Source organism: Plectropomus leopardus, chromosome 13 (assembly GCF_026936395.1).
Source record: "Plectropomus leopardus strain MGB_pleo_1.0 chromosome 13, ASM2693639v1, whole genome shotgun sequence".
Lineage (NCBI taxonomy): Eukaryota > Metazoa > Chordata > Actinopteri > Perciformes > Serranidae > Plectropomus > Plectropomus leopardus.
The window spans coordinates 9,416,344-9,439,472 of NC_142188.1; the positions used below are offsets into that span (position 1 = coordinate 9,416,344).

The 23,129-nt window shown below is 38.3% G+C and overlaps 2 protein-coding genes and 2 long non-coding RNA genes across 8 annotated transcripts in view; 2 read left to right on the forward strand and 2 right to left on the reverse strand.

Annotated features, from left to right (window-relative positions):
* Nucleotides 1–429: 429 nt before the first annotated feature.
* cfap36 (cilia and flagella associated protein 36) lies at nt 430–15,818 on the reverse strand. Of its 3 annotated transcripts, XM_088086976.1 has the most exons (12): nt 15,659–15,818; nt 14,607–14,671; nt 14,381–14,482; nt 10,445–10,559; nt 10,267–10,354; nt 7,749–7,908; nt 6,462–6,551; nt 4,648–4,750; nt 4,153–4,334; nt 3,701–3,850; nt 3,246–3,353; nt 430–2,489 (listed from the first exon to the last, which is right to left on the reverse strand). In XM_088086976.1, exons 1-12 carry the CDS (start codon nt 15,762–15,764, stop codon nt 2,406–2,408), a joined length of 1,353 nt encoding a protein of 450 aa, XP_087943102.1. In that variant the 5' UTR covers nt 15,765–15,818; the 3' UTR covers nt 430–2,405. The 3 variants fall into 3 exon arrangements, with proteins under 3 accessions (XP_087943102.1, XP_042357525.2, XP_087943103.1); XM_042501591.2 differs by lacking the exon at nt 6,462–6,551; XM_088086977.1 differs by lacking the exon at nt 3,246–3,353.
* Nucleotides 5,928–14,594, forward strand: LOC121954241 (uncharacterized). The gene is made up of 3 exons (XR_006106557.2): nt 5,928–6,082; nt 9,655–9,748; nt 14,333–14,594. It is a non-coding gene; the product is annotated as an uncharacterized LOC121954241 (long non-coding RNA).
* A 121-nt stretch (nt 15,819–15,939) lies between the features above and the next one.
* On the forward strand, nt 15,940–23,097 carry LOC148187664 (uncharacterized). The gene is made up of 3 exons (XR_015778572.1): nt 15,940–16,078; nt 21,498–21,569; nt 22,909–23,097. It is a non-coding gene; the product is annotated as an uncharacterized LOC148187664 (long non-coding RNA).
* The window catches only part of LOC121954911 (inactive phospholipase D5), a 70,033-nt gene continuing 67,411 nt past the window's right edge, over nt 20,508–23,129 (reverse strand). For all 3 annotated transcript variants that reach the window (XM_042502654.2, XM_088086975.1, XM_088086974.1), the window contains 3 exons: nt 22,907–23,072; nt 22,684–22,774; nt 20,508–22,042 (listed from right to left, as the gene is read on the reverse strand). In XM_042502654.2, the coding sequence (XP_042358588.1) occupies nt 21,492–22,042; nt 22,684–22,774; nt 22,907–23,072 (808 nt within the window). In that variant the 3' untranslated portion in view covers nt 20,508–21,491. The remainder of the gene's footprint in view (nt 22,043–22,683; nt 22,775–22,906; nt 23,073–23,129) is intronic.

A 23,129-nucleotide genomic window follows, 5' to 3' on the forward strand; every position in this document is an offset into this window, starting at 1 on the left:
GGTGCATTAACAAGGTCACCTGCTCTTCCACTTTGTCACTGTCTCTCAAACACACGCAGCTTTATTATTCCTTGTCAGTTCACAGAATTGCTTTAAATATCTTGTTTATTTTTATTTTTATTTTTATTTTTACTTTATCATTTTTATATACTTAATTTTGGCTCTTACGTTTGTGGATTTTTTCCATAAAACGCTACAGATTTGTGGCTGTTATAATGTTGGCAGTGGTTAGAAATCAACAGCATTTTTTTTCATGATTTTTGGACCAGTTTTACTGCACAGTAATCTGTTCCAAACACAGGAGAGAACATACGGTAATAAATCCCGTGTAGCTCTGCACGACACCAAAGCACCTTTTTACCAGATTCAAACAAAAGATCAGTGTGAGAACAGCAGTTTGTCTACACACAAAATCTGGAGTCCAGCTCATTTCTATAAAATGTGCTTTTATTAAACAGCGTACATGAAATACTGCATTCCTCGTAGAAAGCGACACACTGTTGTCTTGGCCCCTTCGTGATCACATGACTGTGTGTTCATCTTGAAAACTTCCTCTGCGCTCTTTGAACTACAAACGAGCGGCTACGGTTTGATCAGCTTTATGATGTACCAGCTGACTGTTCCCTGTGGGAACGCTAACAACAAGACTGTACACTTGTGCTAGCTAAAGTTATCTTCACCTCGGCATAAAACTCTCCAAATCATGTCTTTCCACCAGCATTAACCCTTAACTCACTGATACAACTCCGGGCCAGTTGGGCCCAATATCCAGTCTGTTTCACCACATTACTGACCTTTTTCACTGATGTCTACAGAGAAACAAGCTAAAGGGTGTCCAAAATCCCTCCTTCAGTCAATAATCAACAGAAAGTGGAAAAATTAGCTGTGAATCATATTTTTGCACAATTACTGACCGGTGCAGTGTTGCATGATAAACATCTATCAGTGGTAAAGCTCTGCTTTTTAATATTACTAGCAAGTAGTGTGCAGGCTGTGAACACATTTTTCATTCCAATTTGGATTTTTTTGAGGGCACCATATAGTTCATAGATTTTGCACTTAAAATTTGGACGCCGCTGTGTTTTGAATTTCTAACTTTTATTTTTAACTTTAAGTACGTACTGCAGCTGCCCTTAAAGCAACAATCTGCTCTATTTTACATATTTTCTGTAAAAAACAACTGTAAAATCAATGAAGTCTTTGTCTCCTTTGTGCATCGAGCACTGTGATTGGCAGTTAAACACTGATGTCACCGCTACAATAAGAAATGACCCTCCTGCATTGTTTCATGCATGGAGTATGCATACAATTGGGTCAAACTTCGTCATAACATTGCAATCTGAGCTCTGAACCTCATGCTCATATATGTGTCCCCGTCTGTAGAACGCAATTTGAAGTAAAAGAATAACAATGCGATTTGAATGAGGCAGAACTAAAAAGTTATCACTTAAAGTTAACTTGGAGATAAAACAAATGTCATTCACGGGGTGCCTAGTAGCTCACCTGTAGGAGCGGACGCCCCATGTACAAAGGCTATGTTCTTGCCATGGCAGCCGCAGATTTGACTCCAGTCTTTGGCCCTTTGATGAATGAATACCCTTTTTCACGCTTAACCTGTCCTATCATAATAAAGGCGAAAAAGCAAAAACATCTTTAAAAAAGCCATATACCAAGCTCACCAGAGACAGGGTTAAATCGTAGACTTCTGCTGTTGTTACATAGTTTGAACTTTTACATTATAACTGCATAGTAGATCGTGATTGAGTATAGTTGTTGCAGCCTGCATCAGGTGTGTCTGCAGCTCAGTCCATGTGACACATCTTCGCTGTGCTCAGGATTGTGGGTCAGTATTACTCGAAAAGCATGTTGGCTTGCAAAATTAGACCGGATGCAGTTGGAAAACCTGGTATTTTTGGTATCCTGCATTTAACACACTATGTCCCGGGTCATAATTAACTTTTTTTCCGGCATACTAATGGTATTATAAAGTAGTATGAGGACTGGAATAAAGCCAAATGAAGCACAGCCACAAAAGGAGCGTTTTGGACACAGCAGGCCCAGGTGTGACTTGTCCTGTAAAGTAAAAGCCATCTCCACTCACATCTATAAAACTGACCGCTCCATGTGTTTTTCAGCTTACCTGACATGTTCTGAACTTACTTAATCAAACAGATGTCTGAGTATTTGGGTGTGGAGACTGCCACATACTGGTACATCCAAAAGACAGCAATGAAAAGAACTTTGAAAGAAGGAAGATCTCATACTTTTTGTGTTTCTTTGGAAAAAAAAACCTTGGTGTGTGTTAAAGTGAATCATCTGACTGAAGGAGGCAGTGTACAGGAAGCCATGTGTTTGATTAAACAGGATATAAATAACAATATAGCAGTCAGAGAGAGAGGGGGGAATCATTTCTTGATCACTTCTTCTTTCAGCTTGTCAGCCAGATGTTTTCTCTTCTGTAACTTCTTCCTCTCCTCAGCAGAGATCTCCTGCATAAAGAGACGAAAGCAGCAGTAGGGTTAAAACCGGAGGGAAAAGATAACAACCGCCATCAGTGGCTTTGGACAAAATGATGAGGGAGTGGAAAAAGCAGTGGGGAAGACGACTAAAATACAACCAAACACGTGTACACAAGTATGAGGTAAAACTGAAAGAAAGCAGCTGGTATTGTAGCTATGCGACACTTTGCATATTTTGCATATTTGCAGTATTTTCCAAGTGTGATACCAGTTAACCCTATCCCCCTAACCCTAACCCAATAATGAAATATAAACAGGAGAAAAAAAACCAAAACAAAACAAGACAGTAAAACAAAAAAATACTCATCAAGAAATAAAAAATGCTTAAAAATTATAATAATTCTGTAAAATATATTAAATCTGCGTGATCTAAGCAGCGCACTAACGTCAACTTCAGCAGGCAGCTGACAACCAGGTTTTATACATCCAAAGAACTTCTATAAAAATGAACTGCATTGACACACCGGGCTAGTAAGCAGGATAAGTGGGAATCGCTTATTTGAAGTTTTACGGTAATAGCTTTTCAGCGGGTGTGATTTCCTGATCAAAAGTGTACATGAAACCTTATTCTCTTCACTTTGTGGAGTAAATAAATGCGGTTTATTCCTTTTCTTTGAGGCAGCGTACGACACAGACGAGGGGGGAGGACAGCACGACAAAGCAAAACCTCAGCAGCAAACTAGACATGAATGAGTACGTGTTCACATCAGGCAGCTGATGGATCACCTTCTGTTTGGAGGAGTTAGCAGAGTGTTGTGCTGGAGGAAGAGGAGCAGGAGGAAGAGGAGCAGGAGGGGGACAGGCCCCGTTCCTCTGGGGCTGCCCCACTGCCTCCTGACGACCCAGACCAGGTCAGATACAGGCAGAGGGAAATGAAAAACAACCAAATAATTAAATCAGAAGGATGATTTGAGGAAAAAAAGATAAATCAAGAAGAAAAATGTGAGTTAAAGAAAATCTAGTGAAATCACGGATGTTGTTTTGGAATTAAAAGATAAAAAAATGTAACCAAAATGAAAAAGTATGGATAAATTAAGAGGTCCTGGTAAAACTCAAACCCACTAAATACAAGAAAATAGTGAAGATAATTACATATATAACATCATCTGCAACATGTTCATGATCCTGACCTCTGACCTCTGTGTGAAAGGAGGTTTAAGGAAGGAACCGGCTGTACTTACCGGGGTGGTGGTGACGGGTGCCTCCTCTGGTGAGGTCGTCGGCTGCTTGGTTTTCTGCTGATCTTTTTTCAGTGCGTGCAGCTTGTCTCGCTGCTGGCGCAGATATGCCGCCCTCTGCTGGAGCTGCTCCTGCTGAGCTGCTGACAACTCCTGGAGGAAAGTGTGGAAGTATAAATGAAACAAGAGAAGAAAAAGTACAAATCAAAACATGCACAAGCGAACGATGTGAATTTTGCCCCGGTCAGCTCTTTTTAAATATTGTTTTCCAGAAACTAGAAACTCTGAGTTGTATTGACTGTGTTTAGTACGCACAGGTTATCTTTGACATTGTGATGTGCACGCTAAAAAATATGACACAGACACATTAAGAAGAATTTGATATGGTACTGTTAAACAAAAAAGACCTTGTTTCATAAAACTGCAAAATGAAATGAGAAGAATGACACACTCACTTTAAATGGCTTAGAGAAGCCAGCCTCCCTGTGCGCCTCCTCCAGCCACGGCTCGCCTGCAGTCTGACTGCCGCTCTTTTGCTCCTTGGTGTCGGGACAGAGGCTGACTGAGGCTTCAGCAGACTTTACTGGAGCTCTGACCGCAGGAAGGACTCTGGACGCCACACCATTACTGCTGCAATCTGCACACACACCAGTATCCTGAGTTGAAGCTTTCTCGGGTTGGTTGTGTTGAAAAATTATAAAATTATATAAAAAATAACATTAGCAGGACTGCTCCTGTAGCTTTTTATTAGACAGACAGTAGAACACAATATACATATAACCACCATTTCCTCCAGAGGTTAAATAGGTTTTAAAAAATATAATTTGGATTTATTCAGGGTTTACCCAAGTTTAAAAGTAAACCTGCTAAATGTGGTGGGGAATTCAAATGAGACAAACAGAAGAAGTTGAAAAGTTGGTGGTACAAAGTTTAAAGCTCCTCTGAGATACCTGGTGTGGGTTTAGACGTGGAGCTGCTTTTAGCTGATTTTGCTTCTGCACTTCCTGGAGCAGCCGCCTTGCTGTCTTCTTTCGTGACAGGTTTGCCATTGACCTGGAGGGAGAAACCCACGAGCATCAATACATGTCTTACAAATGACACAAACACTGCATCACACTCAGCTCATTACTGCAACATGATATTGCAGCGACGGCAAATTATATAGTCATCATATTGTAGACTTGTGGGCACTTGCATTGCATCCAGAAATTTTCATATTACTGTAGAACGGTGACACTTTCGGCCCAAAATCAAGTTTTAAAAATATTGGACATTAATATTATTTTCTACTTTCATTGAGTTAATTTTTAATCAGCATCATTTCTAATCATAATTATCAAATATTCATTTATTTTTTCAGAATTTTAACATATCATGTACCAGGTTTTAGTCACAACACCAACATGTTCTTAGATTACAAAAAAAAAAATACACAAAAAACTGAATTATTTTCAATATACTACATGCAAAATAGATTTTTTTGTATTATCAAAGCCTAAGATATGTCAATATTGATTGTGACAGTGCACCTAGTGGAAATAGCTTGTTTTGTCCATATCTCAAAAATGGTTTAAAAAACAAAAAAATACATAAATAATAAATAAAAATGACAATTTCCAATTTTTCTCCACCCAGAAGTAATACAATGCATGTTTTTTTATGCTTTGATGGCTTTGAAAAATTGCAGTTTGAATGGGTTTCATCTGCGCATTTTTTGCACTTAATATAAATATAAATTCATGTGTTTTATTGTAGGAGCTGAGCAGGACCCGTATGCATGAACACAGCCAAAATGGTTAAAGCATGAAGAATGAAAAGCGTGTAAAATGCGCCAAACTGTGCCTAAGGGTTAAATGGCCTCTTGATATCTATTGACACTGCTCCACCTCTGATGTTGATTGCATGTAAAATGCAGAAAAAAACTTCCCAGTCACCCTGCAGTTACCTTTTAAAATCTATAGACCCTTTTCCGCAAATATTTTGACATGTCATGGTAGAAAAAGCTCAATTACATTAATGAAAGCTGCATTCTGCTTAGTGGAGGCCTTGGTGCTGTCCACGCTGGCTCACTGGGACATTTAATGCAACTGAACCATCATTACTGTTATCAGTATCACCTGTGCTTTTCCTACAGTAACAAGTCTGTCTGCTGTGGACAAAGTCCATTGATACTTGTTAGAAAATGCCAGGTATACCCCTTCCTTTCCCACAAGGAAACCCCAAGTGGTGGTGCTGGTGGTTACCTCCCACTTCACCGCCCACTTTACAAACACAGGCCTAAACACAGGCCTAAACACAGGCCTCACTTTCTTTGTCTGCAGAGGTCTGCTGTCACTTAGATAGAGAGGTGATGTTTGCTGTGTGTCTTTTGATTTCACCTAAAATGTAAGTAAGAATTATGCTTAATTGATTGCATTAGGTTGGGGTTACCTAACAAGTTACCTAATATACAGGCTTTAAAACTACAAAGCCTCTACAAGTGCTACCCACTACACAGGCTATGAGACAGGAAAGTTACTATCTGCCCTCAGGATGCACTGATACTTTGAACATAATGCCAATTATACTAAACGGTGCATTTTGATGTCAGAGAAAACAAGAGCAGGCCAGATGTATGCAAAATAATAATTTTCTTTTCTTTTTTTTATTTTCACATATAAACAGTTAAAATTGTATTAATGCATCCTTAGATGGGGCAGTAAACTAAGGATTATTTACTAATAGGTCACTGATTAAATTGTTAGTACACAGACGGTCCAGTTACCAGATTATTTTCAGTGGCAGTGTTTCCGTTCATTAGTGGGACGTGGTGACCATTACTGCGGCTGCTGTCAATATTCCCCTCAGCTTTGGCCTTAACACGGAATAACCAGCACATTGGAGACAGTGACATGTTATAAAGGACAGGTCGGGCCTTAAAGGGACAGTAAACCCCAAAATCAAAAATTCATATTTTTCCTTTTACCTGGAGTGCTATTGATCAGTCTAGATAGTTTTGGTGTGAGTTGCTGAGCATTAGAGATCTCTGCCTTAGAGATGTCTGCCTTCTCTCCAATATCATGAAACTAGATGGCACTCAGCTGGTACAGCTCTAAGCACCAAAAAAAGCAGTTACATGCAGGAACTATTTTCTTTATACCAAACTATACATGCCAACCGTATCACCACATAGTTGCCTAGCACCACTAAGCTAGCAAATTTACAGCTCAGTCATCCATGGCACCAAGACTGATTTTAATTTAATTGGAAACAAAAATGAGCACCAACATATAGAAACTTTATGGGACATGTAATGAAATATCTGGAGCTAGAGAAAAACAAAAAGAAGGGACATTTTTACAGAATTTGGCAATCTTTTATTGATCATTTCAACCACATTATGTCTTCTGTGAAGAATTAGAATGATACTTTAGCCCTAACAAGGACATTGTTTGCTTTTTTTCCTTTAAAAAAAATCATATATTATTATGTGTACTCATTATTTATACAGGAATATATAGGTCATCAGTACTAACTGATATTAAATGCTGCTACACGTGTTGATTATTGTGACTCAATGTGACCTATATACTGGGGCCTTTCTCTCCCTCTGTTTCTCACTATCTTTTATTATTTTGTGCTGGGTGTACATGTTTTTTGGAGGTGATGATTGTAATGTATTATTTTACTTTATTTGTTACAAAGACAAATACAGTTTAAAAAAAATAAATGTTACCTCATGAACTGTTCACAACAAGGTGGGTGGGCAGTAAATGTGTTTTTTTTTCGTGCTTTGAGCACCACAAGCCGAGCGGCATCAAGAGAAGGCAGACATCTCTGTGGCCGATATCTCCAACACTCTAAATCTATCACCAAAGCTATCTAGATAATAACTGGTACAACAGGTAACTTTGATTTTAGGGTAAATAGTCCCTTTAAGGGGAAAAGAGGCACCTGCAATAAGCACTGTCAGCATCACTCGAGCTGTGAGATAAAAGTCTAACAGATGTAACACAGTGATGCTGCTGGTTTTACGGGCCTTCTTTGGCTCGTAAAGCTTGTGGTGTCTTACCTTGGCAGTGTTGTGTTGTTGGCTGGGAGCAGAGGTGGTATTTTGGGATTCCCTGCTTTCTGCCGTTGGCTTATCAGTGCAGCTGCTGGAGGTGGAGCCAACCGCCTCCTCTAATAGCAGCCTCCTAGACATTTCCTCATCATACTCCTCTTTTGATTTTCTGCGGACAAAGCAGCAGCAGAGAGAAAAACAAATGTTAGATTGAATCCAGGGCTAACCGTTTTGGATTTCATTAAATTACCCCAAGCAGAAGTAGCTCTTTTTGCAAAGCCTGAAATGCCCGAACTTGTCCCGCTGCAAAGCATTCAAGAGCCCGCTCAGTTATAGAGCATGTTTCGTAGCCCAGGTGTGATAAGGAGTTTGTTAATCTGCAGTTAAGCAGTTTCTATTGTACATTTAACATTTGGCTAATGATATTAGAAACTAGAATGAGACAGCAATGTCAAGGATTTCCATGTGATAACCATGCTATGCCCCAGCTCGCTCACAGGCATCACCAGGGCAACCCACAGATCCTTTAATTTGATTTATTTAACAACTTAAATTGCCTTAGAGGAGACTTCCGCAGAGCATTTACTAACAGTAGGTGTGCAGATAGAGCGAGGGATGTTGAGAAGCAAAAAATGAAGGTTTATTAGTTAATTTTTCTAAGAAAAGCTGTAGAAAATCTGCATGGTAGGGGCTTTGTGAGACGGCTGACAAAAATAAACAAAGATTATGACCCAAAATAAATCAAAGAAACACCAGCATGATGATTACTCTTACTGCAATTGTGTCTTTTCACACTTTTTTTCTTTTAATTACTCGACTAGAGCTTTGTGTGTGAGAATAGAAAATAAGTTAGTAATAACACGAACCAATGAACTGATCGAGGCAGTGGTAGACCAGCAGCTCCCGTGTTCAGCGAGCTAAAATGACTGTTTGGAGTTTGGTGGCTTTGATGACAGCATAGATGGGGAACTAAAGCCGTTGACTTCTCCATGGGAAAGTGCTGTCTGGGGCATGGTGAAATAGTGAAAATACACTCAATATAGCATACACTTAAAATGTTATTGATCTTTTTAGGTGACTTGAATATGTTTTGATGCTTCCCTCCTCCACAGCCGCACATTGCTTAGCTCCCGTGTTGGTACTCCAGCCGGCTTCTCCGAACTGTGTGTCCCGTCTGACATCTACTGTATGTAATATACTGTCACTGGCTATGGATAAGTACCAAATACAACCCTACTTCAAAAGATCCAAATTTTCCTTTAAATGGATGACAGTGTTGTTGAATATCAGCGTTTGGCGACAGTCATTCCAGCTGTTACTCTGACTCTACCAAAGATTTTTAAAGCATCCAGGAAGGACTGACTGACAGTCAAACCTGCTACTAAACTGTCTGATTCAAATAACACTCAGGAGACAAATTCAAGTCAGTCAACCAGCTGTGAGAGACAGAGTTTACAGCACTTAAAAAAAAAACAATTCTATATATCATGTTTTCAATTTAGCAATATCTATTTAACAAAAGGAAGCGTGTATTCATTACTTGAAGATTTAACCCAACCAAGGATATTCTTTCAGTGCATTAGTTTTATACAAACTCCCCAAACCACTGGCTATAAACCATGTCAGTACAGAATCACAGTAACCTTGCAGACTTGAAACTTGCTTGAGATTGGCAGCCCAATTACATGGCAGCAAGCAAATATTCGCCTTCACATTTTGCATGATGATGCGTTTGCAAACGGGGACCATGAAAAACAATTTCTCCATGATGCTTTCAAGTGCTTGTAGGTTAACCTGTTAAATAAAAGCATCGTAGTGGTTGTATATATTTTCAGAAGAGACAATTAGCAAAAATGAAAATTTGTGGTTGTTGGTATTTTGGAGTTTTTTTAAGTCTCTCATTGTTGATTTTCAGACCATCTTGATGTAAACTGAACCCGGTGGTGATCTGAGAGGAAACGCTGAATAATGCAGCGCAGATAAGCAGCCAAAGCAGCCAAAGCAGCCTGGTAAGACAAAGGGGATAAAAATACTATTTCTCTCAGTTGCTTGTTTAGTGTCAATCCCTCCAACCTAAATTAGCTGGACCCTAAGGAGCTTAGCTGCGGTCCCATTAGACTCAGTGTGCTCTACTTGGCCAGGCTGCAACGAGCAAAATCCCATTAGAGAGCAGGGGCAGGAGCTTCTAGACACATATGGGCAATGGATGCATAAAAAATGTGGAAATATGAGAACAATATAATGACAAATAAACTCGGATCGAATTACATGATGACTGAACTAATCAACTGCTTAAACCAAATGCATAAATATATCTACTGACCTAAACTCTAAGATGTTTCACTGAATATATTAACTGTAATATTTTTCAGTAAAAATACATAAAGAGAAACAAATATCTATTTGTTTTAGTTTGTCAGGTTCTTGTATGTGCACTGACAAAAAAAATATCAGTGAGACTTTGTGAGGCTGCGTGTTTAAAATAGGACAAACATAGTAGGATATAGAAAGAGCACAGGCGACTTACCTGAGAACCTCCTGCAGGATTTTCATCTCTTGCTCCTGCAACTCTGACATCACATCCATGCCATCCGTCAGACACTCTGGGAGAGCCCCTGCACACACAGGCATATTATTACAGTGTTATCAGTAGGGATTATTTTTTTTCCTGATTAGGTGTATTTATGTGCATTAATTTAGCCTACCGTTCCTTTCTTTAATGACTCTGAGGGCTTGAAGCTGCAGCTCCATGTTCTTCTGGACCATCAGAGAACGAAATATCTGGAAGTCGTCTGTAGCCAGAACTGGCTGGAACACCGTCTGAACGACAAAAAGGCAGCATATAAGACCTTAAAAAATGAAAAATATCAGTGTACCCACAAAGTAATAATGAGTGAATGGCATTACAACAAGCTAGAGAGAAGCGTCCGTGATTGTAGAGAATGAATCAGGAGAATGCTTCTCACTGCAGGACTATGACTTCAGCTGTAGTGAGGCGTTATAAAAACCCACCTAGGTACCTTCGGCAACTGCTGTATGTCAAAAATTAGTTTTCCCTTTTCTGCACAGCCTTTTATTTCTTAAAAAAAGTCTAGGAGTTGTTTAACAAACTTCTTTTTTTAATTTAAAAAAAAATCCAAGACATTTCTTTCACTTTGTTGTAGTTTCTCACTAGCATGGGGGAGTTGTTGCATGGATGCTGAGTGATATATTTGGTATTCATTCTTATTGCTCCATTTATTCACATGCTTGTACCCTGTGACCATTTGAGGAACTTTAAGGTATTTATTGTAGGATGATGATAAATGACGATACTTATTATGTTTTGACTTGGATGGTGTGTAAGGTTATATTTAGTTATATTTAATGTTTATTGTGATTTATGAAAAAAAAACCCTCTATTACGCAGCTGCGATGCAAAGCAGTTTCAGGTGATCATCAGTCTCAGCAGACCTCTGAGTGGATGATTAAAAAAATCGAGGCTGTGTCTGTGTTTGTATATATGTAGAAAAGTTCTCATGCTACCATCATACCTGATGAAGGTCTGTTAGACTGAAACATCGCTTTCTGAATAAATGTCAGCAGTAAGCAGGACAGTGTGCAGGAGATTCTCTCTTTGCTTAAAAGCTTGTTCTGACATTATTCTGTCAGAAATGTATTGCCTGATAATATTTTGTTAGTCAAAATCAGTCATTTTAAATATTAGATATTGTTTTGGTGTCATCCTTATGCAGAAGCAACCAAATATTGTTTCATGTCTGTCTTGTCAAGATCACTGAGGTCTAAATAATATTTCACAGAAACAAAAAAATCATGATATCGACAAAACTGAAAAACTTATTTGACGAGCTATGAATTTGAAAATTACAATCTGCTTTATTTTGGTTCAGTTTTCAAGCACCTTTTTCTGCCTGAAGTGTAGCAACAATGCTCTGACCACATTCTGTGCTTATGTTTTTCTAGAAACAGGTTTCATTAGCTAACCCCAAACGACAGACTAAATAATACTAACTGTTTCTATAAGGAGATTTTTGCCCTGCTAGCCGAGCCGACTGTAGATCAGGACAGGATGTACAGTACTTCCAGGATGGTGGACACTCGACTCAAGTCCTGACATGAATTAACAAATGTTTGCAAACAGAGAGGTGCTTAGGCCTAATCTTTCACATTAGCTTCTATCGTCAGAGGTTTGTCCACCATCTAGGCTAATGAAAATCTTTCTGACCAACCTTTAATACAAGTTCAGTGTTCTGGGTCACTGGGTCTAAAGTCTGCATGCTCAGCTTCTCTCATCTTCTCTTCCTTTTTATTTCCTCTCATTCCACAATGTCTCTGTCTGAAGCCAAAATACAGTATATCCTTTTTCCCCGAGTAACCTTATGACAAAAAGGTACAGTCAGCTCCAGTAGGTAAAGAGATATGACTCCCCAAAACATTCTCTGTAACTCACTAGCCTCTGTTTGACTACTACGAAGAGTCAAGACCTCTCCTCTAATCACTGCAGATACTGTAAACCAACTTTTTAGTGAAGATATGGTGCCATGTGCTAGACGTCACGTTAGACTTAAAAAGTAACTGAGTCATGAAGCAAAGCTGTCCAAGATGTGACCATGTTTTCCGTGTACCTTATCAGTAATTTCACAGATAATGTGAAAACAATGTCGTCTTCACTTATTTATTCTTTTGTTAGTTTTTCTTTGGTGAAACAGATCAACAAAAAACTTCATCCTAACAACCTAAATTAACTAAACCAGACTAAGCTCTTATGCTCTTGTATGTAATACATAGTCAGTCAATGTGAGATTTCCAGCATTAAAATTATGGAAATGTAGTTATATGTTTGAATTAGAACTACTCATTTTTCTGCAGCAGAATTGCAGTAGTATAGCCCAATGACTATTATCTTCATGAATGATTGTAACTGTACAGGTGTAAAACCAGTGCGTTCCCTCAGTGTCTGTATTTGAGTATAGATGCAGCCTTGCATGCTCTCAAACAAATTAAACTTTAACTAAATAAATTTAAGGGGCTTATTCACTAGCCAGTGTGATTTTTATCCTTTATCTTTTTAAGCTTTATTCCATCAGGACGGTTAATAAAGGTAACTTATGTCGCTGATTTTACTATCCAGGACATAAAAGTAAAGCAAGAGATCTCTCATATAGTTGAACCCCAAAAGCAACAAAGTGCAACACGAATAGATAAGAAAATAAGGCCTTTCTACTTAAGTCTGCGATCTAATACAGAGGACACAACCTTTGTGTGCTGCAAACTAAAACTTCTACTACTGTTAATCTTTGCTTCAAGTGAATTTGACATACTTTGCAGACATTAACTATGCCAGTCTGGCAAAGCCAATTTTCACTTGTTGATCAGTGCCAAGAAAAAAATCTAATGATAGACTGTAACATTTAAACTGTTACCGTTTTTTTTTATTTAAAATTCTTATTAACCTTAAAATAATAAACTTTTAAAACTTTCTGTTATCTGGCAAGTTGGCGTCTCAAACAGCATGGGCAAACAGTTACAGCTTATTATATACATACACACAGACAACACACATACATATAAAACATGGCCTTTATCCATAGCATCTCAATGCCATGAAAGAACACTTTTAGTATGTGGACCCAGACGCACCTGAACCCCAAAAACTCTTACATTTTAACACTGTACAAAAATGCAGCAGCAGGTTGATAATTACTGAGGGAAGGCGTCCACCTGTTTGCTCCCAGTCACAAAGTTTGCTTTCGAACTTTTCTGCTACCATTTCAGAGCCTCATCAAGTGCTGCCAGTTTATTACTTCCAGCAACACGGATGGAGGCGATTATGTTTTAAGATCTTTTCCATCTGTTTCTCTGTCTCTTTCTGTTAAGAAAGTTTCCAAAACTGTAAGTGAAATAGCAACAAATCTTTTCATCAAAGAACTGAACAACTGAGATATTTCCCACTGACTAAATGACGGGATTTTGATGGTGGGCATGAATACTAAAAAAAAAAATTGGTTATTATTACATTATGAAAAACAATCAGGAGACTAACAGAGAGGTAGATACTTCATGTTTTTTGTGAAAGAAAAAATGTGTGAGCTCATTTCTGCTTTAGATATAAGCACCTTGTCAATTTCAACACAATAGTTGCAGACAGTCTGTCAGAAGGTGTGCTGAACAAATAGAGCTGAAGGGCCACATGGCACTGCAGCAGTTAACGGAAATTAACAGGAGCGTCTTGTGTTTTTTAGGTACAGTTATGCAATATAAGAGATTCCTGATGGACATAGGCAGAGTACAGGGAAAAAACTATAACTTTTGATAAAGATCTGTTACTTGGAGCTGACCTATCCTGACAATTCATGGCTGTAATGGAGGCACATTTCTGCTTGACAATGTCAATCTGAATTTAGTTTTGGATAAAAACATACATGTGGTTGAAGATAAGGTTCAAGGCTTGCTTTTAAATTTGCTGAATCATCAGGAAAACCACACACATCTGCCTTGGAGAGGGAGACAGAGACCAGCTATGTTTGGCACCAGGTACAAAGTAGCATAACTACTGTTACGTAAGTAAATCCTATTCTTGATTCCCCATTCAGGTTAACTGGCAGGTTGACAGTGGTGTGCGAACAGGAAGCTTAACGTACCTGCAGCGTTTTGGACTTGGCAAAGGGAGAGGTGCATGCATCCAGAAACTGCTGCTCGTTGATGCCAACCTCCTGCATGTAATTCTCCAACAGATTCTCCACCTACAAAAGCAAAGCAGCTTACATCTGTCAAGTTTGATGAATCAGCAATATAAAACCACTAATTAGAGACATTGATGAAGCAATGCATGAAAATAAAGCCTTTTGGACTAAAGACTGTACTTACCAATTTCTTATATTGCTGGTGGATCTCTGTGTATGACAACTTATTTTCATCTTCATCATCAAAAACTAAGAACAGGCCAAATTAATCACATAGAAACGTTAGTCATACACCATTTATACCTTGACCATAAGAAACATGTGAAAACCCAACTCAGAGTAGTGTCTAGCTTGACATATCTTGGAACCAAAACATACAGTCACAGCCCAGTAGTTCAGACAGGTGGTTTATGTTCAGTTTTTTTTTATTATTATTATTATTTTTAATTTAATTTTGTTCAATAATGACTTTGTATAATATTCAATTTAACTTGTTTTTTTTAAATCTATTTTTTATTTTCATTATAAGTGTATTATTTTATTTCTACGTATTATTTTTTGATAAGTTTTTTACACTATGATAAATGTGCCGTAAAGTGGTCTTATACACACAGTATGTGCATTGTGTGAATGTGTATTGTTTATTCATTAAGTTATTACTTTGTAATTTTCTTTTTTATTAATAATTGTTTAAATATACTTTTACCATCTTGTCATGTCATCATATGTACATGTAACGCTATTTTGCATGGTTTAGGTTGCTGTTGCTGCTGTTTTTCCTTATAAAAACAGTAAAAACCATGATAAAACATGAACAGCTCCTCCTTAACTATTTTATTCACCTATCTATTCATGATTTTGAGCCTTAATTGCCCGCAATGCGTTAATATAAATGCCATTTTTAGTACCTTGGGTTTTGGAAGCTTTGTTCCTAATGTTAGCTTTAATGAGTTATTATGACTTGCTAATTTGAACGATTTGCTAGTTGCTACTCGAATCATCTATGGCTTTAAGTCGAGGGGAAATTTCTGAAACTGTGATTAACTTAACAAAAGGATGAGTATTAAATTTGGGAAAGAGATATAAAACATTAAAAATACCACAGCCAACAAACATCTCAACAAAAACATCGCAGTCACAAGTTAGCCTCTTAGCTTAGCCTCCGCGTTAACGGTGCTCCAGCTTTACTTTGTTGCCAAATGTCCAAAACAGAATATGCTGTATACATTTATTTACCTGTACATTTGTTTTCCATAAAATCCGTCACAGGAATGACCCACTCTGGACTTCCCAGGTAGCCAACGATGCTCTCTACGACCCATTCACTGTCATCCTCAGCCATGTTGGCCGCTGCTGGGTGAACAACAACAACACCAGCGCAGCGATGTGTCTCAGGTCAGCGCGTCCAGCTCCACTACAGCGCGAAAATACACAACCAAAACTGATGGGAAAAGACATCCGGATTATTGTCCTTCATACTGGAGGCCCCATCGAGCGTCACAACGGCTGTTTTCGCCCTCTTGACGGGACGGGAGGACGGGACGGTCTCCGGGAGGAGACGCAGCACACTCATGAATCTGCAGCCTGGAGTGGTGACGCCTAATCGGTTTCTAAGGGAACCGTTACGTCATTCCGCTGCCGCTCGAGCTCAGACAGGTACGTGCCACCGGTATTTCTGCTGCTGTCTTCTCTCTCTCTTTTTACTATATTTCAGCTCCATACAGTCACAAAGCAATATTGCGTCAACTATTATTACAACTTATTTATGCAACATTTAAGAATCGTACAAGTGTCAAATCATGTAAGCAGTGGTGAAGTACTCAGATCTAAGTAGAATACCACAATGTAGAAATACTCTGTTATAAGTAGCCTAAAAGTCCTGCATTCAATTCTACTATATGAACACCATATACTATAGTGTAACATATAATATTTTATAATATGATATAAACTCTATAATATAATATAATAATATGGGCTACTTAAAATATTCCTACACACACTCTTAAAAAAGGATGTGTCCATATCAACACAAAATGAAAATTCTTACACGTTAATTGTGACGCATTAAATATGTCAAAGATCTGTCTGTGTCAGATATGTTAACACAAATATGCGTAATAATATATCAATACTAACACAATTCTGCTTAGGTAAAATAACAAAAGTATAAAAATCATATATTATGGTAATATAAAATATAAAATATATAATATAACATAACCTACACAACAGATATTGAGGTAGGCTCATGCAGAATGGCTTCTTTCAGAATAATATTCATCACATTATTAGAATGATTCTTGATGCGTTAATGTGTTCATCACTTAAATATTGCAGCTAAGAAAGGTGTAACTCATTTTTATAATTTAATAACCTATATTTCATTAGTTTCTTGTGAATCAATAAAGTTCTGAATCTGTCAGGTAACCAAACTAACTATAGTTATCAAATAAATTTTGTGGAGTAAAAAGTACAAAAAAAAGCACAATTACTCAAAACCTTCACAATGCTTGTTTTGTCTCACCGATAGTCCAAACCAACCTACTGATTAATCAACTAATCATTTTAGCTCTAGTTGTATGTGATGTTGGGTAGTTTTATTCATTACAAAGCATCATATTTTATAGGCTTTCATATATAAATCATTAAATTTACAATTAGCCAGTATGTTCCTGTAGCAGCCTGAACACCCCTCTGCTTATCCACTGGCCTGTGCATCCAGGCTACATATATAGGGCCTGACTGACAGTCACAGTGCAGCGATGTACTAGGGATTAACTTCTGAGGTAAGCCACTATGCTTTAATTAACAGCCTTTGTGTTAAGGAAACACAAGTCACTTATATTTAAACAAGAACACACACAGAGACATAAAAAGTTTTTTTTTTTATTAAGAGTAAAAAGGTAGCCATCAGATAATTCAGTAGTGTGCATAAACAAGGTTATTCAATAAATATACATTCCTTCTGTATTTTTTAAAGGCATATACGCTTTCATTATTATCATTAACTCTAGAAAGGCTTGTAGCTACTGTGCACAGTTTATAAAGGCAGGGCATGCAAGCAGCAGTCATGCCGAAACTATTCAATAGAATAAAGGTAGGCAACATTAAAAAGCTTTTACAGTGAGCGTTTAAAATGAGCTTGTCCGTAGCACTGCTTCTGTCTCAAGCATGGCATTTTGGACAAAAAGTAATTAAAAAAATCCTTTTTTATTTTTATTTTTGTTTGGATTTTGTAATATGCAATTAGCAGATTGTAAACTGTTGCTCATTTTAAACCTTGGCATTTGTGGTCTGTGTCCCAGAGCAACACTAAATAATATGCCAGTAAAGTTGTAGTCCTTGTCCCTGCTATCTGTAAAATAGTCACTGTAACAATCACAAAGATTTCAGTGCATTGTATACAGACTTCCTGCCCCCTGTGAAACAAATAATAGCAGCATAAAATAGTAAATCTGACTCCAGAACAGCAGTCAAACAACAAGCAATACAGTGTGTTGGCGTAGTGTTTCACAAGAAAATATGTTTGGACATTAATATTGAGAAAATGCTTTTGAAGTCTCAATGGAGACACTGTTTTACAAATGAAACAGATGGCTGTTTTTGCTTCACGAGTTAGGAGTCAGTTCATGGATGAATTAATGCTTGAGTCACTGACAGAAAAGGATAAAGTGTTAGGGCACGCACACAGCAGCAAGGGATTTTAATTTTAAGCATGTTAAAATTAAACTTGTAGCTGTGGGTTTTTTTTTTTTACATCATTACTGATGTATACTATAAATGCAGTAAATATTAACTACTGTACCGTGAGTATATGTGCCATACAGAATAAATGATCTTATGATCACCTTGAAGAATGGCTGCTTTTAAGATCATTTCAGTTGAAACTTGAGCAGGAAAATTACTTACATTCCCATATTGCTGCCTTTCATATAGTTGATAAAAATTTGCATATAAACAGCAGTTTGAACAATGTATTTTAAAAATACATTGTTTTAAGAAGCATCATATTTTGCAGCAAATAAAATGGCCTTTCTGAAGACATCCTCTAGATGGCAGAAGTTATCCATCATGACCAGATTACATCTGTCCGGTGGTGTGTTTTTGACAATGTTTGATTTCACTGCTATCAGTGAGTCAGCTACATGTGTCCTGTCTGTACATATGAGTAAAATGTTACGACTCATTAACCAAATTTTACCTCAGTGACTGCTTGTATCTAGTTCTCTCTTGTTACAGGTAAACCTTCTAAGCATTATGATTGTAACAACCTCAGTTTTCCAGCAGAATTAAAGTGAAAATTTCACCCTGTTAAGTGAATTCAGACAAAAAAAATCCATCACACCTGTGCTGCTTTCACATTAAACCATAACACCCTGCATACTTTTGATGAAGACATCACAATGTAGCTCTCTCTGGTTATCCTGTTTTCTTGATTAAAGGCTTAGGAAGTGAAAAAAAAGTTTCTGCGCTATAAACTCACAAGCTTGAAAAAGGTTGCACCAACTACAAAAAGTGCACTTAGACTAACATGCAATCATTCAAAAATGCAAATGAAAGTCACTACAAGCTTTCAGTCAAAACTAAATTCTTTACTAAGAATTGTGTATTTTTAGGTCTACCTCCACATGTTAAAGGTAATATATATTCAGTCACAGGCATGACATTACAATCAACAATGTCCTTGAGGTTAAACTGCGGCAACTGCAACTGTCGAGCTCTGTTAAAAATTCATTGTATTGATTTGGCTGACAGCAGAGACCCTCTGGCCCCTTTGGCTAACTGCTCCTTTAGTATTTGTCCAATAAGTCACAACATTGAGCACTATAGATATCCATTCAATTCCTCCTTTGTTCCTAGGATTTGTATAAGGGGACTGGAATGATTATCTATAAGGGGACGTTCAGATCAATAGCTCCTCCTCCCCCAGGGACAAACACCTGCCATCCACTTAAACTAATGAAGGCTTGAGTTTTTTAGTGGTGGCGACTGATTGAAAACACCACACCATTTTACATTTGCTGTTATGTAATAAACACAGGAGAAAAGGTGCATCATCTAATTCAATTATGACCTCCATACAATCAAATATTTTGATATGCACCATCCTGCTGTGAAGAGATATATGACGCATCATGTTCTGGATTATGTAACCGCTCTCTGTGCAGTGCTTAGTGCTCCTGGTATTGAGATTAAAACATGATGGACATGATTTGATTATTCCCTTTAGACCCCAAACTCTTCAGCTGTGGGTCAGCCCTCAAAACCGGTTATAGGATTCTTACAGTACAGGACTTATGGGAATGTTTGTCAATTTCAGTGTGTTTTGTAAATGGAAATTAAATTGCAATTTTGACTCCTCAGCAAAAATACTTAAAAATCCCTTTAGAGGGATGTTTATTAGTTCATTCAAGGCAAAAGAAGAAAATGTTGGCATTGTACATTTCTGCAAACCATGGACACGTTTCATAAGCATTTCTAAAGTGACGTAGTGTATGAGCTCAGTTTGTCACTGGCATGTGAACCTATTGGTGAGACGCCTGCCAAGCTGCACGCCAGTGTTCAAGACCAACAAACAGAAAAACGGTGGTTTTTCGCAAGTCATTGCTGTTTGCAGCGCCTTTCTAGCCGCCAATATAGGTGTTTTTTTTTTTTGTAGCCCATCACTGTTTTCCCAGCACTGTTTTAGCAACCAATTTTGGATGGGTTTTATTTGTGGCCTGTCATTGTTTTTCCAGCACCTTTTTGGCCACCATATTTAGGTGTTTATTTTGTAATCCATCCATGTTTTTTAGGCACATTTTTATCCATCAAACATAGATGTTTTCAGCAGCATATTGCTGTTTTTCAAGCACCTTTTTAGACACCAAACGTGTTTTTTTAAGGACCCATCACTGTTTTTCAAGCGTCTTTTTAGCCCTTAAACATAGGTGTTTTAAGTAGCCCATTGCTGTTTTTCAGGCTCCTTTATAGCCACCAAACATGAGTATTTTTTAGAAGCCTGTCACTGTTTTTACACCAGGGATAGTGCCACGGATAACAGTGGTTTTCTAGCCAGGCATTTCTGTATTTCCTACTGGAATTGTGCCACCAAAACTGGAAATTTTAAGCCAAAACATCAATTTTTCTAACTGACCAAATGTTTTTTGCATCTAAACCTAACCACACGTTAAAAACAGTGTTGTTGAAAAATAAAGAGAGGTTAAGTTTGAATGTATCTGTTCAATGTATCATAATAACATACAAATGTAACATATCCTTGGTTTGCAGACGCATACAATGCCAACATGTATTGAGGTGATTGGTTCGATTAATATGTACAGATAATATGGTTGTTTGCTTCTGTTAATATCATTTGACCCATTGTAACAATTTATCAAACTGATGGTTACAGGTTGTTTTATCTCAAGTTAGCATTGGTATAAATACGCAACGGTTGTAATTATTTGATTGCAGAGTCACTTATTTAGAATACTACTGAAGATGCACAAACTATTTACATGGTGCCAAAGTATGCATACCAAAAACAGAGTACACACAACATGTAAAGCGGTGTAGTAAATCATTCACTGCTTTGGAGTATGTCTTTGATGCTAAATGTAGCCAGTGTAGCTACATGTGCTACACTACCGTCAATCTCTGCAGAGACATGCAGGCGTCCCTCCCCCTTTTAAAGGGTGATAAATTATGACAGCTAAAGTGACAAACAATCATTTGGCAATCAATAAGTTTCCCTCTGCTTTAGAGATCTCAACAAGGAGAGACAAAAAGATTAAATAAGTTGTTATGTGTATTAATTAGTGTTTCTTATAAACCACACTGGTTTGGTTTCATTCTTAGAAAAATCCATCAAAAGTGCCAGACTGCAGCGCAGCGTTAACTTTCCTTCCTGAGTTCTTCTGTGAACATCAAATCCTGCAAACCAGATGTTGCTCAAATCTTCGAAGTTTTCTTCAAAATAGCAACAATAAAATGCTACAAAGACCCAGTGTGTTAAATCCACTGTTCCTGGGAGAGCAGTTCTCAAAATATCTCTTGCTGAAAAGATAACCATGATGCTTTGTGGTTACAGGGACCCATTGAGGATCTCTCTGCTGCCGCTGCTCTCAGCTGACTGACTGGGTGGCTCCATTGGATTGTCGCGGTGAGCACCTTTTACTTGTACCTGTCTGTTGTCAAAGTGACTCATTTTGACACGTCCCCTTTCTTGGTAACTGTCTATAATTGGCACCAGTTCATTGGCCTTGCCTTGGTGGCTTATTTTGCTGAGTTTGTCATCATGGTGCCTCGTTTTTACTCCTGTCTGTCCGTCATCTTTGTGACTGCTTCTCATCGGCGCAGGTCCGTTATCATGCTGGCCTGTTCTGATAGGCATTGGTCCATTGTCTATGTGACTGGTTTTGATTTGCACCAGCCTGTTGATCTGGTGCTTGTTGCAGACGGGGATCTTATTGGCTTGAAGGGAGCGGGTGTAACGTGAAAACCAGTCCCTCTCGAATGCAGCCCGTAGCTGCTCCACCACTGTGGAGTTCCTCTCCTCGACACCCTCAGGCTGACTGATCACAAGGCCTACTCCTGCGTTTAAGTTGAACTCATTCCCGACCCAGTCAAGGTTACCTGCCAGGACAAAAAGAAGCAAGAATGGCTTGTAGCAAGACAGAAACAACACAAAGATTTTTTAACATCGTCAGTTAACCTGTTTTTGATTTCCAGGAAAGATACATTTTCATTGGAGAACCTTGACCATTATGGGAATATTTTATAACCTTTCTGAGAGTCAGATGATGGGAAGATGATGAAAAGATCAATATCACTTTGATGTCTGTGTGTTAAGTACAGAGCTGGAGCCAGGACGTGATTAGTTTAGCTGAGCATGAAGACTGGATAGAATAGGAAACAGCTGGCCCGGCTGTTCAAACTTCAAAAATATGAATATCAGCATCTCTAAGGACCCTGGCACACCATGCCGACAGTTGGCTGTACTCTAGAGTTTGGGCAGTCGGTCCAGAAGTCCCATTTAAGTTTGTGATCTAGCACAATACAGAGGTACTTATATTCTGTCAGGACTGGATTGGCTCCCCACTTATGATTGGTTTGTCTGGGTCTTAAAGATCACTTCATAATACCTTGTGTCTTGTTTGATTGATGTCTACAAAAAATAATGTAAAAGCAGTAGTTTGAGCTATGAGTGTTGAGATCTGCATGAAGTGAGCAGAGGCATGTGGGACACGGTCATAAGGTCTTGTTGATGAGCTCACCTAAATAAATAGCTTGGTCTGTCACCATAAACCTGTTGTGGTTTATTCCCTGGAGGCTGCCATCCCTCTGTACTCGGGGATTGAAGAACTTCTACACATAAACACATACACACACACACACACACACACACACACACACACACACACACACACACACACATAGTGAGCATTGATATAGTGTATCTGTAGCACTGAAAATAGTCCGTGTTGGCCTTGTACTTACAGCTTCCAGTGAGCAGTTGACCTGCTCCATGCACAGACTCCTCAGAGACCAGACGAAGTTGAAAGTAAGTGGATGAGTCTTTTCCCAGCAACTTATCAGTAGACGGACCCGGACCTTCCTCAGGATCAAAGCCTCCCGGATAAGGCCGTCGATACGAGACCAGTACCTTGGCACAGATACAAATACACAGATAAATGTGGGCATACAGAGTTTAATCACTTGA

Coding starts and splice junctions, on each gene's coding strand:
- cfap36 (XM_088086976.1), bottom strand. CDS start 15,764: ATGGCTGAGGATGACAGTGAATGGGTCGTAGAGAGCATCGTTGGCTAC. Junction 4,335..4,647: donor CACGTCTAAACCCACACCAG/GTATCTCAGAGG, acceptor GTGTGTGTGCAG/ATTGCAGCAGTAATGGTGTG. Junction 3,354..3,700: donor CACCCGTCACCACCACCCCG/GTAAGTACAGCC, acceptor CTGGGTCGTCAG/GAGGCAGTGGGGCAGCCCCA.